At 46.7% G+C, this 14278-nt stretch overlaps 1 protein-coding gene across 9 annotated transcripts in view; it reads left to right on the top strand.

The window, feature by feature from the left end:
• ZNF133 (zinc finger protein 133) overlaps positions 1–14278 on the top strand; it is a 64206-nt gene extending 49928 nt beyond the window's left edge. The window contains exons 1-5 of one of the 9 annotated variants that reach the window (XM_081558657.1): positions 10–68; positions 1339–1423; positions 7868–7994; positions 8394–8489; positions 12395–14278. In XM_081558657.1, the coding sequence (XP_081414783.1) occupies positions 7874–7994; positions 8394–8489; positions 12395–14082 (1905 nt within the window). In that variant the 5' untranslated portion in view covers positions 10–68; positions 1339–1423; positions 7868–7873 and the 3' untranslated portion in view covers positions 14083–14278. Of the gene's footprint in view, positions 1–9; positions 354–1195; positions 1424–7867; positions 7995–8393; positions 8490–12394 lie in introns of those variants that run through there. The other 8 variants (XM_081558651.1, XM_081558655.1, XM_081558653.1 and 5 more) reach the window with 8 other exon arrangements.

Here is a 14278-nt window from a genome sequence, read left to right as displayed (position 1 = left end):
ATTCTGGGTAGTGTAGTCCTAGCGTCCTGGCCCAGCTGGTGGCTGGAGTGACCCCTTGTTCCTCGCTGGTGAGTGTGGCGCTCGTGGGGTCCTAAGCCGCAGCCGTACCCTTCCCTGCGCGGAAAAGTAGGTCCTGAAAGTCTGGGCTGTTGGCTGGGCCTGAGGCTGGGGACTGTGCGGGTGCGGGGGAGAGGAGGCGGCGGCTGGACGCGCTGTCGCGGTTCAGGCCGTGCCCTCCCGGATGTCATATTTGGGATGTGAGCGCGCATCTCCGATGGACGTGGGCGAAGGTCAGCCGCGATGCCCAGTCGTGACGGATGCCGGAATCCAGCCACGTCCTGGGGCTCCTGTGGGTGAGGACACGTTAGGCCTTGGCCGAAAGAGCGACGATGATGGGGGGGGTGGGGGTCGCTCTTACCCCAAGTCCCTAGGGGCCAGAGGGTTGAGTAAGTTAGCATGGGGCCCTGATGTTTTCCAGGTGCTGGGATGCGGGCCAGCCCGCCGCCAGGAGTTTTGGTGGGTGGTTTGCCGTGGGCAGCATGTGCCTGGGATGGACTGGGTGTGGAACGGGCCACTTTGGCAACGATCTTGGGTGTGTTTTTGGCTGGTCGCCCCTGGATTCAGGCCTTGGAGGAAGAGGTTGTCTGAGGCCCACTGGGCAAGTTTCTCAAAGGTCCTGGAAACCTGCGTTGACCACAGCAGTCACAGATGTGCACAGCTCCGGTGTTTCCCGACTTTGGGATTTTGAGTTCCATTTTAAAGTTTTATTAGGGAGAGATTTTAGACAGAAATAAATAGAACTCTACAGACCCACCATCCAGATTTAACCCTTGTCACCTGGGGAGCAATCTTGATTCATCTCAAAATAACACACTGAGAAGCCTTACAACCCACAGAGGTTCACTGTCCCTGCCCTACTTGAAGAGCCTGGCCTCAGCTGCTAGCTTTCATCCGACTCTGTGACTGTAACGGTGTCACCTTGGATAAGGGACTGACTTCACTGTGCTTGTTTTCTCATCTGTAAAATGAAGATAATAAATCGTATTCCATTGGGTTGTGAGACTAGAATGAAATAAGACAGTTCTGTGCCTGGAACCGTCTCTGATGTGTACAGTCCTAAGTGCCCAGTACGAACTTTGCTTAGGAAGGTCAGAGGCGAGAGTGGGTCAGCTCAGGCCTGGTGTCGGCGGGGCAGGCTGTGTTCTCAGCGAGCTGCCCGCAGCCTTTTCTTCTGTGACAGGTCCATTCCTGATGCCTTTAAGGAAGAGGAAAGCCTACCTTGCCAGGGCGTGAGTTTCCAGTGACTCTCCCGAACCTTTCTGCTCTTGTGCTGCCCAGAGAGGAAGCCTGTTGGGCGAGGAGAGGGCTCCTGACAGCCCGGACTCACGTGGGGACTGCTTGCCTTCCGTGTGCTGAACCACAGGTGGGTTTCCTTCGCTCAGCCTTGACATCTTGTGCCCAGCATGCCGCTCCCAGAGATCAGAGCCCAGCTGGTTTCCCCAGGGGACACAGTCTGTGGTAGGGGTGGCTGCCGTCACAGGGACTCTTGTTCAGACCCTGTGTCCTTCTTGACCACCCCTCCATCCTTGTGGTTTTGTTCAGGCCTGCGCACTCTCAAGCTTGTCTGTTGTGAAGGCCTTGGCCTTCTGTTCTGGTTCCATCCGGCGAGGCCCTCACTGCCTCTGTCCCTGTCCTGTCATCTCACTGCAGTTTCCTCAGGAGGCAGCTCTAACACTAGAGCTTCCTGTAAAATAACCACAGTGTCATCACTACACTCAAGAGAATTAATAGTTGTTTCAGTCAGAGCAGCTCTGTTCAGAGGCAGGAGAGGAGAGGTTTGTGGCCAGGGAGGAATTCCGGGGGACAGTGTCCCTGTCTCTGGCCTTCCCCCCATTTCTGACCTTGCAGACCTCAGTGAACACCCGCAGCTGGGCCTCTGTTCTTTCCAGGCTCACCTGCCCTGTTCTCTCAGCAGCACCTGCGCTGTGCCCTGGACCCCTCTCCTTCCGGTCTCCACTCCTGCTCCGCCCTCACTCTTGTCTCTTCTCCACCTTCTTGTCCCTCTCCCCGCCTGCCTCTTGAGTTGGGCACCTGAGGTCCACATACTGAACTTGCCACTCAGCCTGCTAGAAAGAGACCTTCCTAATTGTTTGCTTCTGTCCCAACTGCAAAGTCAGGATGCTTGGGTTCAAATCTCAGTTTTACCATGTCTAGCTGTGTGGCCCTGAGCTTGTTACTTCACCTCTCTGAGCCTTCTTTTCCTCATCTGCCAGATAGGGATCATCAGAATGGTGTCCATCTCCTGGGGATGTTGGAGGAGATAACCCTAGCAATGCAGTTACAGTGCCTGGCACATAAAGGCTAAGTAATTGTTAGAATTACTTTTAATGCCTCCAGCTTCTTCAAGTCTCCTCCTCAGTCTCCTCCCCAACTCCCCACCTGGTCAGACCCTGCTTTACAGCTTCATGGAAGCATATTCCATTATCTGCTTGTGTTTCTCCGAGCATCTCTGTTTCAGTGTCAACTCCAGTGATGAGCTGGGATGCTCTCCCCCTGAAGAGCACCCTGCACATCCCTGGCAGTGTTCCCAGGCTCCCTGTTGATGGAAGGACCCTGGGGCTCAGGACGCCAGGGCTTAGGCTGTGTCATAACTGTCCGACCGTCCCACTGGACCAGGAGATGGTTCTTAGAAGGTGGGGCGCCTCATTTGCTCCTCTTGAGCCAGTTGATTCAGTTTCTGGCACTGGGTTAGACTAAGCAGGTGATGCACGGTGAAGACACCGGTGGTGTCTTTGCTAGGCCCTGCACCCTCTCCATGTGATATCCGGCCTCTGCTTTTGCTTGGTCCCTCTAGCAAGGGAGCTGACGTTCTTAACCTGGTGCCTTGGATGCCCCTGAGAGCATACAGACTTAAGCCTGTGACTGGCACAGCATCACTTGTCCCACATTTGTGGTTGAAAGCAGGGATGAGGTCAGCCTGAAGGAGCTCCCAGTGTTTGATGAAATAATTTGAACAGCAAAATGGTGATAATAATCTAATATAACGCCTAGGATAAGCTATGAATCCACACTGAAATTAATAAGGAGGGACAACTCTTGGACTTCTCTGGTGATTCAATGCATAAGAATCTGTCTGCCAGTGAAGGGGTCATGGGTTCAGTCCCTGGTCTGGGAAGATTCCACATGCCATGGAGCAACTGAGCCTGTGCTCCACGACCACTGAAGCCACCACAGTGAGAAGCCCGTACACTGCAATGAAGAGTTGTCCCCGCTTGCCACAACTAGAGAAAGCCTGCATGCAGCAACAAAAACCCAGCACAACCAAAAATAAATAAATTAATTAAAAAAAAAGAGAAGGGACAACTTTTGCTTACAGAATTCCAGCTAATGAATTTCGAAGGAAAGAAGGAGATAGAACATTGTCGTTTGGTCAACACCGCAATAATAATGGTTGCAGACAGTTCCCACAAGATTATGCTAAAATTATTTGGTAAAAGGTTGAAGAGAAACAGGATATTTGTATAATCTCAAAGTATCTCTCCCAAGATGTATATTAAATATAAAGGCAAAACGAGTGACTTTGTAATGAAGAAACCCAGCAGACACTGCCTTAACCAAGTGATCAAGATCAAGGTTAACATCATCAGTAGTGAAACATACCAATATCATGAACTCCTATCAAGGAGTGTGAAAAGGACACGTGACTTCTGAGACAGTCTAGCCAAAAGTGAACTAGGGTCATTCTAATCATTTTTTTCTTAAATCTGATAAACCACAGTTGAGGGCTGTTCTTCAAAAATGTTGTTCATGAAAGAAGGAACTGTCACAGATTGGAGGAGATTAAAGATATATGACAGCTAAATGCAGTGCGGGAACCTCAGTTGAATCCTGGACCAGAAGAAGGAGGACATTAGTAGAAAAACTTATTGAAATGTGGTTATAAGCTGTAGTTTAGATAATAGTAGTAATAATCAATGTTAATCTCCTGGTTTTGATCATTGTAGTATAGTTTTCTCAGATGTTAACCTTAGAGAAAACTGGATTAAGGTTACATGGGAATTGGTATTTTTGCAACTTCTAAGTCTAAAATTCAAAATGAAAAGTTCTATGGATTCATCAGTCTTACAGTGAATTGGATGTTGGATGAATTCTGTTAAAGAATACTTCAGCATGTATAAATGCAATCATGTTTTTTCTCCTTGGTCCAGTTCATTATACAGTATGTTACAATAATGAATTTCCTCATATTCAACCAGCCTTACATTTCTGGGTATTTTGTCTTGGTGAAATTTTTTTTTTAAATATTTGTTTATTTATTTATTTGGCTCTGCTGGGTCTTAGTTGTGGCATGTGGGGTCTAGTTCTCTGACCAGGGATCGAACCCAGGCACCCTGCATTGGGAGTGCGAAGTCTTAGCCACCTGACCACCAGGGAAGTCCCCGAGATATTTTCTTATTGCTTTGAATGATATTCTTTTTGCCATGCATTTAAAGTGATAAAATATATGTAACATAAGACTTACCATCTTAACTGTTTTAAGTATAGTTTTAAGTATATAGTTCAGTATCATTAAGTACATTCATATTGTTGTGCAATCATTAAACAATAACTCAATTTCCCCTTCCTCCTAGCTCCTGTCACCCATCGTTCTACTTTGTCTATATGGATTACTCTAGATACCTCATATAAGTGGAATTATATATTTGTCCTTTTGTGTCTAGTTTGTTTCACTGAACTGAACTGTTTCACTTAGCATAGTATCTTTAATGTTCATCCATGTTGTAGCGTGTGTCAGAATTTTTTTTCTAAGGCTTACTATTATTCCATCATATATATATATACACATACACACACACAAACACACCACTCTTTGTTTATCCATTCGTCTATTGACAGACACTTGGATCACATCTACATTTTGGCTATTGTGAATAATGCTGCTCACATGAGTGTATAAATATCTATTCAAGTCCCTGCTTCCAATTCTTTTGGGGAAATACCCAGAAGTGGAATTGGTAGATCATATGATAAGTGTATTTTTAAATTTTTGAGGAACTGCTGTGCTGTTTTCCATAGTGCTTGCACCATTGTACATTCCCACCTGCAATGCACATGAGTTGAATGATGATTTTGAAAAGTCTCATGGAAGTCTGGTGTATTTTTTGTCTAGAGTCACTTAGGACTTTTCTTGTTATTCTTCAGAGCCTGATAGTTTTTCCAGTAGATAGATACCTTGAAGTTGCTGGCTGTGTGTCAGCTTCTCCCTGGTACTTTGTAGGCCCTTCATATTTTGATTCAGGTCATCTTTTTTCCCCAATTTTTACTGTAGTACAGTTTATTTACAATGTTGTGTTAATTTCAGGTGTACAGAAAAGTAATTCAGTTATACATATACATATGTTCATTCTTTTTCAGATTCTTTTTCCATATAGGTTGTTACAGAGTATTGAGTAGGGTTCGCTGTCCTATATAGTAGGGTCTAGTTGGTTATCTGTCTATATACTTTATATATGATATATAGTAGTGTGTGTATGTTAATCCCAAACTCCTAATTTATTCCTCCCCCCACCACACACACACACACATTTCCCCTTTGGTAACCATATGTTTTGTTTTTTAAGTGTGTGAGTCTGTTTCTGTTTTATAAATAAGTTCATTTATATCATTTTAAAAACTCAGGTTCCATGTATGAGTGATATGTTTGTCTTTGTTTGACTTACTTTACTTAATATGATAATCTCTAGGTCCATCCATGTTGCTGAAAATGACATTATTTCATTCTTTTTATGGCTGAGTAATGGTCCATTGTACAAAGATGTACTACATCTTTTTTTTTTAATTGTATTTATTTATAGCTGTGCTGGGTCTTCATTGCTGCTTGGGCTTTTCTCTGGTTGCGGCAGGTGGGGCTACTCTCTAGTGGTGGTGCACAGACTTCTCATTGAGGTGGCTTCTCTTGTTGCAGAGCATGGGTTCTAGAGCACAGGTTCAGTAGTTGTGGCACACGGGTTTAGTCGCTCCAAGGCATGTGGGATCTTCCCGGATCAGAGATCGAATTCGTGTCTCCTGTATTCACTGGATTCTTTACCACTGGAACTCGTGTCTGCTGTATTCACAGGTGGATTCTTTACCACTGAGCCACCAGCGAAGGCTTGTACCACATCTTCTTTATCCATTCCTCTGCTGATGGACGTTTAGGTGGCTTCCATGTCTTGGCTGTAATAACTAGGACTACAGTGAACACTGGGTGTGTGTGTCTTTTCAAATTATAATCTTCTCTGGATATATGCCCAGGAGTGGGATTGCTGGATCATATGGTAGTTCTATTTTTAGTTTTTTAAGGAACCTCCATACTGTTCTCCAGAGGGTCTGTTACCAATTTTACATTCCCACCAACAGTGTGGGAGGGGTCCCTTTTGTCTACATCCTCTCCCATATTTATTGTTTGTGAACATTTTGAGGATGGCCATTCTGACTGGTGTGAGTTGTACTTTTGATTTGCATTTCTCTAATAATTTGCAGTGTTGAGCCTCTCTTCATGTGTCTCTTAGCCATCTGTACGTCTTCTTTGGAGTGTATGGCTGAAACTTGAAGACATTACGCTGAATGAAATAAGCCAGACACAAAAGGACAGACACCGTATGATTTCACATATTTGTGATACCTAGAATAGTCAAATGCATGGACAGAAAGTAAAATGATGGTTGGTTACCAGGGTTTGTGAGAAAGGGAATTATGCTTAATGGTCACAGAGTTTCAACGTGAGATGATGAATCAGTTCTGGCAATGGATAGTGGTGATGGTTGTACCACATTAAGTGCGAGCATGAAATGTACACTTCAAATGGTAAAAATAGTAACATGCTTATGTATATTTTACAATCATGTAAAACCCACAAGCTGCTCCTGTGCTCGACCTGTTCTGCATTTCTGCCACTTAGCGCCTTTTATTCCTCCCAAGTGGTCCCAGGATTCAGGCTTCCTCTCCTCCTTGGCTCAGGTGTCCTCTTCTCTGCTCCCCATACACCTCATCGGGAACACCTGGCACGTTTCTCTTCCCTAGACTCCTGCTCTTCCTTCAAGACCAAGTTCCTGGGCCTCTTGTGAAAACCTCTCCCGATGTCTGTGTTCCAGTGTGCTTTCCACTTTGAAACAGTGTTGCGATAAAGGCAGTAATATTGGGCAGGGTGTGAGAATGGCATGTGAGATGAATTCGTGGACTGAATGGCAGGGACGTCCACCCTGAGCACCACAGCGTGGGACAGGACATTTAGTGGACTGTTACCCACAGTTGAAAAAGCAGAGATGCTAGCTGATGGCTGGGATGGGCTCCAAACCAGGGCAGTAGGGTTCAAGTTCGAGCTCTTCACCATTCCCTGCTGGTTGGTGCCTCTCAGGCAAGGAGGGCTGGAAGGGCCGTGGGATTGAGGGAGGGACTGAGTTGTGTTTGGTCTTTGCCATAACTGAACTGTGTGAACCTCAGTCATTCGGATACTTCAACACTAAAACCATGGTTCAGACTATTCTTTTAAATTCTTAAAACTCAAAATTATCTGTTGCTTTACTGTTATTTAATTTTTACGTTGTTTGCACTCTCCCTCAGCATAGAGTTAGAGTTCCTGAAAGTTACAGGCTCCTATTTTTGCATGTATTCTCCAAATCAGCCCACCCAGGACCTTGAACGTGTTGACAAGTGCCACTGCCCAGATGGTGACAGGGCTTTAAAGATCTTGGAATACAGAGCACCAGGGTCAAAGGCAGCATCTAGATCTCTCACCTGCCTCTCCCGGGCAGCCTCCCCCTTGCCCCTTACCCTAAGGCCTGGGCAGGGCTGGCTCCCGGGTGAGCAGGGCTGTTTTGTGTTATAGGCACACATGGCATTCAGAGATGTGGCTGTGGATTTCACCCAGGATGAGTGGGTGCTGCTGAGCCCTGCTCAGAGGTCCCTGTACCGGGAGGTGATGCTGGAGAACTACAGCAACCTGGTCTCGCTGGGTAAGCCTGCATCTCTCAGGACCTGGGTCCTGGCTGCTGGCAACTTGGAGCAGCCCTCTTGCTTTCTGGCCTTACCTTTGGGTTGGACTCAAAAGCAGAGACACTCTATAAACGTGTACAGGTGTGTGTATATGTGTGTGATACTCCGCATTTCTAGCGTTTTCCCACAGGCTCTCTGGTAAGCATGGCATCTCTTCCTAGTCAGTATCTTCTTGTAAACGAGGGAGGTGTTCTCTCACAGCATGCAGTCGGGTCAGTGAACTCCCATCCTGGCTTCCCTCCCCTGGCGGGGAGCTCACCGCTCTCAGATCTTCCCCACCACCTTTAGAAATCCCCCCCTGGTGTGGCTCTCAGTGCAGCATAACCTGCAACCATCTTGTTTTCTTTTCCTCTGAGCAGGCATTCCGTTTTCTAAACCAAAACTCATCACCCAGCTGGAGCAAGGGAAGGAGACCTGGAAAGAAGAGAGAAAATGCTCGCCGGTCAGCTGCCTGGGTGAGTGGGGACCCTGGGTGGCTCAGAGGGCTGGGGGCGGGAGGTCTTTCTGCTGGCCCCCTGGCCACTCACCGTGTGCACTGCCCTCGTGGCCTCCTTCCAGACCTGCAGGCGCACTCGAGCTTCCTGGTGTCTTGTCTCCTTCCTGCACTGGGTTTGCCATCTCTGCCTCACTTAGTTCTCTCCCACATACATAGTCTGGTGGCTCTTGTTACTATATTTTTAAAAGATGAAGCAAGAACATGGAAATAAAACTAAGGGAGCTGAAGAAAAAAGGCAGGCCCCGTGGAAGGAAGGCAAGCTGTAAACAGCCGATTGGGAAATTAATTCTAAAAAAGTTGTCAGAATGGATTTCATCCAGGAGGGTGAGATTTTCTAAATGGTTATGTAATTACATATATAATCCCTCATTTTGCCGCTTAGCCCTCAAAGCCTAAACTGGTTACTGTTTGGCCATTTAAGAAGTTTGCTGACCCCTGCTCAGAGGGATCACAATACACAGCCCTCACTTCTCTTTTCCTACTTGTTCTGGATCCCACGTTATTTAAATGTCAGGGCAGTGTAGTCGCACGCTTGCAGCACGCTTTCCCCAGCATGCTTTAGTCTATAGTTGTCATTTGTACTGCACCTCAGACTCTCTAAACTCCATAATACAATGTTAAAATTTTTGTTTTAAACACATGTATTTTTAATCAAAAGAAAAAATATTCTTTTTATTTATCCAGATAATTTACCATTTTCTGTGCTTTGCCTTATTTTCCCGAGGATGTGAGTTTCCACCTGATAGTGTTTCTGTGCTCTCGCATTTCTTGTGGTTGGGGGGTTGGTACAGGCAGTGTGTTCATTTAGTTTTTCTGAACGTGTCTTTATTTCACCTTTATTCTTGAAGGATATTTTGCCTGGACATAGAATTTTAGATTGGCTTATTTTTTCACCACTTTAAAGATACTGTTCCCCTATTCAGGCCTCCCATTGTTTCTGATGAGAAATCAGATGTCATTTCCACAGTTATTGCTTTGTTTTTTTGTTACTTTTTAAACCTCTGGCTACTTTCAGAGTTTCCTGTATGTTTGGTGTTCAGCTGTTTGACTGTGATGTCACTGAGGAAGTGAGTTGATTTTCGTTGCATTTTTCCTGTCATAGTGTTTGCTCAGATTTTTGAATCTATAAATTTATGGCTAGAGCCAATTGGGGAGATTTTTGGACATTATTCTTTCATGATTCTTTTGTTCCCTTCTGTTTCCTCCTTCTTGGAATGATAGTTACATGTGTATTAATCCTTTTTACATTGTCCCACAGTTTACTGAGCCTGTATTTTTTTTTATAACTTTCCATTTTTGTGATGATGCTTCCTAATTGTTCATTAATGAAGATCAGATTTTCCTTTACCTTGTTTAACAGAAAACCAGATAATTAGAAGATACATTTTTAAGTGAAAAATTGCAAAACAATGTTTATTACATAGTTGGGTTTATTATATGTGTGAAAGACTGTATCAATATGTGTATGTGAACATAGACATCTGCATTATTATTGACCATGATCAGTGGTTAGCTTGGTGGGTATAGAACTGGAAAGAGTGGGGTTTCTGGGAAGTTTTTTGACTTGGCATTCTTTTTAAATGATAGAGTATAGATAACTGTAGGGAATTGTGTGTTTTTTAGCTTTTAAAATACTGTTGACAGTTTCATAATAAAGAGAAGTATATGTTTTTTTTCTGTAAGAAATTTTCTGTTTCTCAGTTTTATCAAATTTGGAAGCTAATTTTGTCTTACAATCAAGGGAAGTAGCATATATAATAGAAATCATTTATATTTTTCAAGTTGTTTATATCCTTGTTTTTTATCTGCTAAGAGTCATAGCAGATTACTTAGATTACTTTCCAATGTCATTGTAACTTATATCAAATCCTCCATTTATTTCTAAGTTTTTGCTATATATTTCACTTCAGTGTAATGTTAGGTGTGTAAAGGTTCATGACAATTTTATCTCATTCATTAATGAAGTTTTTAATGTTAAAATTCTTTTGTTCCACATTATATTCCTTTAACTTTCCTTTTTTTCTAAAAAAACCTTTTCATTTTTTATTTTATATTGAAGTATAGCTGATTAACAATGTTGTGATAGTTTCAGGTGGACAGTGAAGGGACCCAGCCGTACATATACGTGTATCCGTTCTCCCCCAAACTCCCCTTCCATCCATGCTGTCACATAACATGAGCAGTGTTCTCTGTGCTGTAGAGTAGGTCCTTGTCAGTTATCCATTTTAAATATAGTGGTGTGTACATATCAATCCTATTATTTATTAGTCTTAAGACCTGCTTTGTTGTGGCTCTTTGTTTTTTTAGGGAGTTTTGGTATGGTATTTAATGTGATTTGGGGTGTCACGTAGCTGCTATTGCATTTTCTGCCAAACCAACCGTTATCTTTGAATAGGGACTTTGGCCCTTTCACATTTACTGGAACAGCTGATGGATTTCATGGGACTTACTTAGGGGCGGACTGTAGGGCAGATACAGGGGTGCTTAGGGAAGAGCTCAGGGTAGAAGCAGCATCTCTCTTAGCTCAGGCTGCTGAAACACGGCACCAGAGTTCATGGCAGAAGCAAAAGGTTTTACTGTGTTTCTGGAGGCTCGCAGTTCTTGGCTGGCAGAGGTGTTGGCAGGTTACACAGGAGGCCTACCTCCTGGACTTTGAATGGCCACCTCCTCGCTCTGTCCTCACCCTGCCTTTCTGAGGCTGCACATCCTGGCCTTCCTCCTACAGGGAGGTCACCAGTCATATCGATTAGAGCCTTATGACCTCTTTTAACCTTAATTACCTCTTTAAAGGCCCTGTCTCCGAATACAGTAGCATTCTATACTGATGGAATGACTTTAGAATGTAGATGTATACACAGTTGGTTTTCAAAAGTTCAGTTCACTGATGAAGGCAAGTGTTCAGGCAGATGCAGTGAGGTCTGGAACTGGTTCCTCAGACTATGTGATCCTGCATTCCCATCAGCTGAGTAGAACCAGCCATGCTGAAGCAAGGTGTTCAGTGTTGACATCTCCTTACGAGAGGTACTATAAGAAGAAAACTTTTTTTTTTTTTGAAGAAAACTTTTATATTGATTCCTGGTGCCATTTTTATTTAGGTTAATTATGGAAATTAACAAGACTCAAACTGATCCGGGGCACCAGTCACTGGGGGGCCTAGACTGTGTGTGTATTATCCACTGCTGAAAGCCTCCTGAAAGTGAAAGGAAGTGTTAGTCACTCAGTCGTGTCCAACTCTCTTGCGACCCCATTGACTGTAGCCTGCTAGGTTCCTCTGTCCATGGAAATTCTCCAGACAAGAATGCTAGAGTGGGTTGCCATTTCTTCCTCCAGGGGCTCTTCCCGACCCAGGGGTCAAACCTGTGTATCCTGCATTGGCAGGCAGATTCATCACCATCTGAGCCACCAGGGAAGCCCTACCTTGTGGGAATTCTGGTCCAGAGTAGTCCTCTAATTAGTATTTGTCAGTGAGTCGGGACCCTCTAGGTTCAGATGTCTGACATGTGGTATCTTTAGCCACTCTGCTGTGCTGCCTCCTACACTAGGGTCTTCCAGGCTCAGGGACAGCTCTCTCCTTCCACCCCATCCTCCTAGGGAGACAGTGAAAGACAAAGACATTTCCATGTGGGTCCTCTGGTCAGAGCTCTCTTGATCACAGACAATCCCTTTGGACCCTGTTTGTATCACTGGGTGGTTGTGCGTTAGGAGGTCGTTGTAGTAGGTCCTCTGCAGGAAGTCTTGCTGGGTGGCCCTGAAGATGTAAACATTTTGAAGAACAGGGAATGAAGTCTTAACCATCAGACAAGGCAGAACCGCTTCGGTGGCTCCACGTCTCAGTTCTGACTCAGACTCTTTTCTCTGCCACAGAACCGGAGCCAGAACTCCACCTCTGTCCTTTCTGCCCTCCGGATCTCTGCAGTCAGAAATTCCACATGCCGCAGGTGCTGTGTAGTCCCCCACCCTGGATCTTCACGTGCCTGTACGCCGAAGATCCCCTGCAGCCAGGAGATCTGTGCCTGGAGGACCAGCAGCAGCAGGCTGCTGGAGGTAGTGCCTGGATGGAGGAAGAGGAAGGGCAGGAGGGAGAAGGCGCCCCGCCTTTGTTTGGAAAGACAGAGGAAAGGACTGTAGGAGCATTCCCCAGGCCACCCCAGAGGCAGCTAGTCATCCCCGGGGGTGGGGTCCCAGCTTTGGAGATAGAGGCCGGCCCCGCACAGATGGGGACCCCCGAGGAAACAGACACACTGCTGAAGAGGATCGAAGTCCTGGGGTTTGGAACTGTCAACTGTGGAGAGTGTGGACTGGGCTTCAGCAAGATGGCGAACCTGCTCAGTCACCAGAGGATCCACTCTGGGGAGAAGCCTTACGTGTGCGGGGTGTGTGGGAAGGGCTTCAGTCTGAAGAAGAGCCTGGCCAGACACCAGAAGGCGCACTCCGGGGAGAAGCCCCTCGTGTGCGGGCAGTGTGGGCGAGGCTTTAACCGGAAGTCGACGCTCATCATACATGAGAGGACACACTCAGGCGAGAAGCCGTACATGTGCGGTGAGTGCGGGCGAGGCTTCAGCCAGAAGTCGAATCTCATCATCCACCAGAGGACACACTCTGGGGAGAAGCCCTACGTGTGCCAGGAGTGCGGGAAAGGCTTCAGCCAGAAGTCAGCCGTCGTCAGGCACCGGAGGACACACCTGGAGGAGAAGACCATCGTGTGCGGCGACTGCGGGCTGGGCTTCAGCGACAGGTCGAACCTCATCTCGCACCAGAGGACACACTCGGGGGAGAAGCCATATGCCTGCAAGGAGTGTGGGCGCTGCTTCCGGCAGAGGTCCACGCTCGTCAACCACCAGAGGACACACTCGAAGGAGAAGCCTTATGTGTGTGGCGTGTGCGGACACAGATTCAGCCAGAATTCAACCCTCATCTCGCACAGGCGCACACACACCGGGGAGAAGCCGTACGTGTGTGGGGTGTGTGGGCGGGGCTTCAGTCTCAAGTCCCATCTCAACAGGCACCAGAACACGCACTCCGGGCACAAGCCCATCGTGTGCAAGGACTGCGGGCGCGTCTTCAGCCAGCAGTCCAACCTCATCCGACACCAGAGGACGCACTCGGGGGAGAAGCCCCTGGTGTGTGCGGAGTGCGGGCGAGGCTTCAGCCAGAAGTCGAACCTCGTGGCACACCAGAGGACGCACTCCGGGGAGAAGCCGTACGTGTGCAGGGAGTGTGGGCGGGGCTTCCGCCACCAGTCGGGCCTCATCCGGCACCGCCGCACACACACAAGGGAGCAGCCGTACAACTGCCGGCGGTGCGGGCGGGGCTTCGGCAACAAGTCCGCCCTGCTCATGCATAAGTGGTCACACTTAGAAGAGAACTCCTGTCTGTGCACAGAGTGTGGCCAAGGCTTTCCCCACAAGTCACACCTCATCCTCCACCAGATGACACACCAGGGGAGGACGCCACACGTGTGCAAGGCGTGCGGGCAAGGCTTCAGCCAGAAGTGCCACCTCAGCAGACACAGGAGGAATGTGTGCCCACCACAGACCACCATTTCAGTCTGACCCCGAGGCGCCGCCGGAGCATCCTTCTGACCCCCTCACCCGCTCCAGGAGCGCAGACTAAATCAAAACATTTTACACTCTTCTTGAAACACATTCCGTAAGCGGTCAAAAAGACATTTGAACTCAGTTTACTTCCTCTCCCCAAGTCGTCATGTTTGGGGCCTTTTGTGCTAATAAAACTCTGCTTCTTTACAAA

This window comes from Giraffa tippelskirchi, chromosome 13, assembly GCF_054371585.1.
Source record: "Giraffa tippelskirchi isolate mGirTip1 chromosome 13, T2T-mGirTip1v1.2.pri, whole genome shotgun sequence".
NCBI classification, from domain to species: Eukaryota; Metazoa; Chordata; class Mammalia; order Artiodactyla; family Giraffidae; genus Giraffa; species Giraffa tippelskirchi.
The sequence above is the reverse complement of the archived record's forward strand: the minus strand, read 5'-3'. Positions and strand labels throughout refer to the sequence as shown.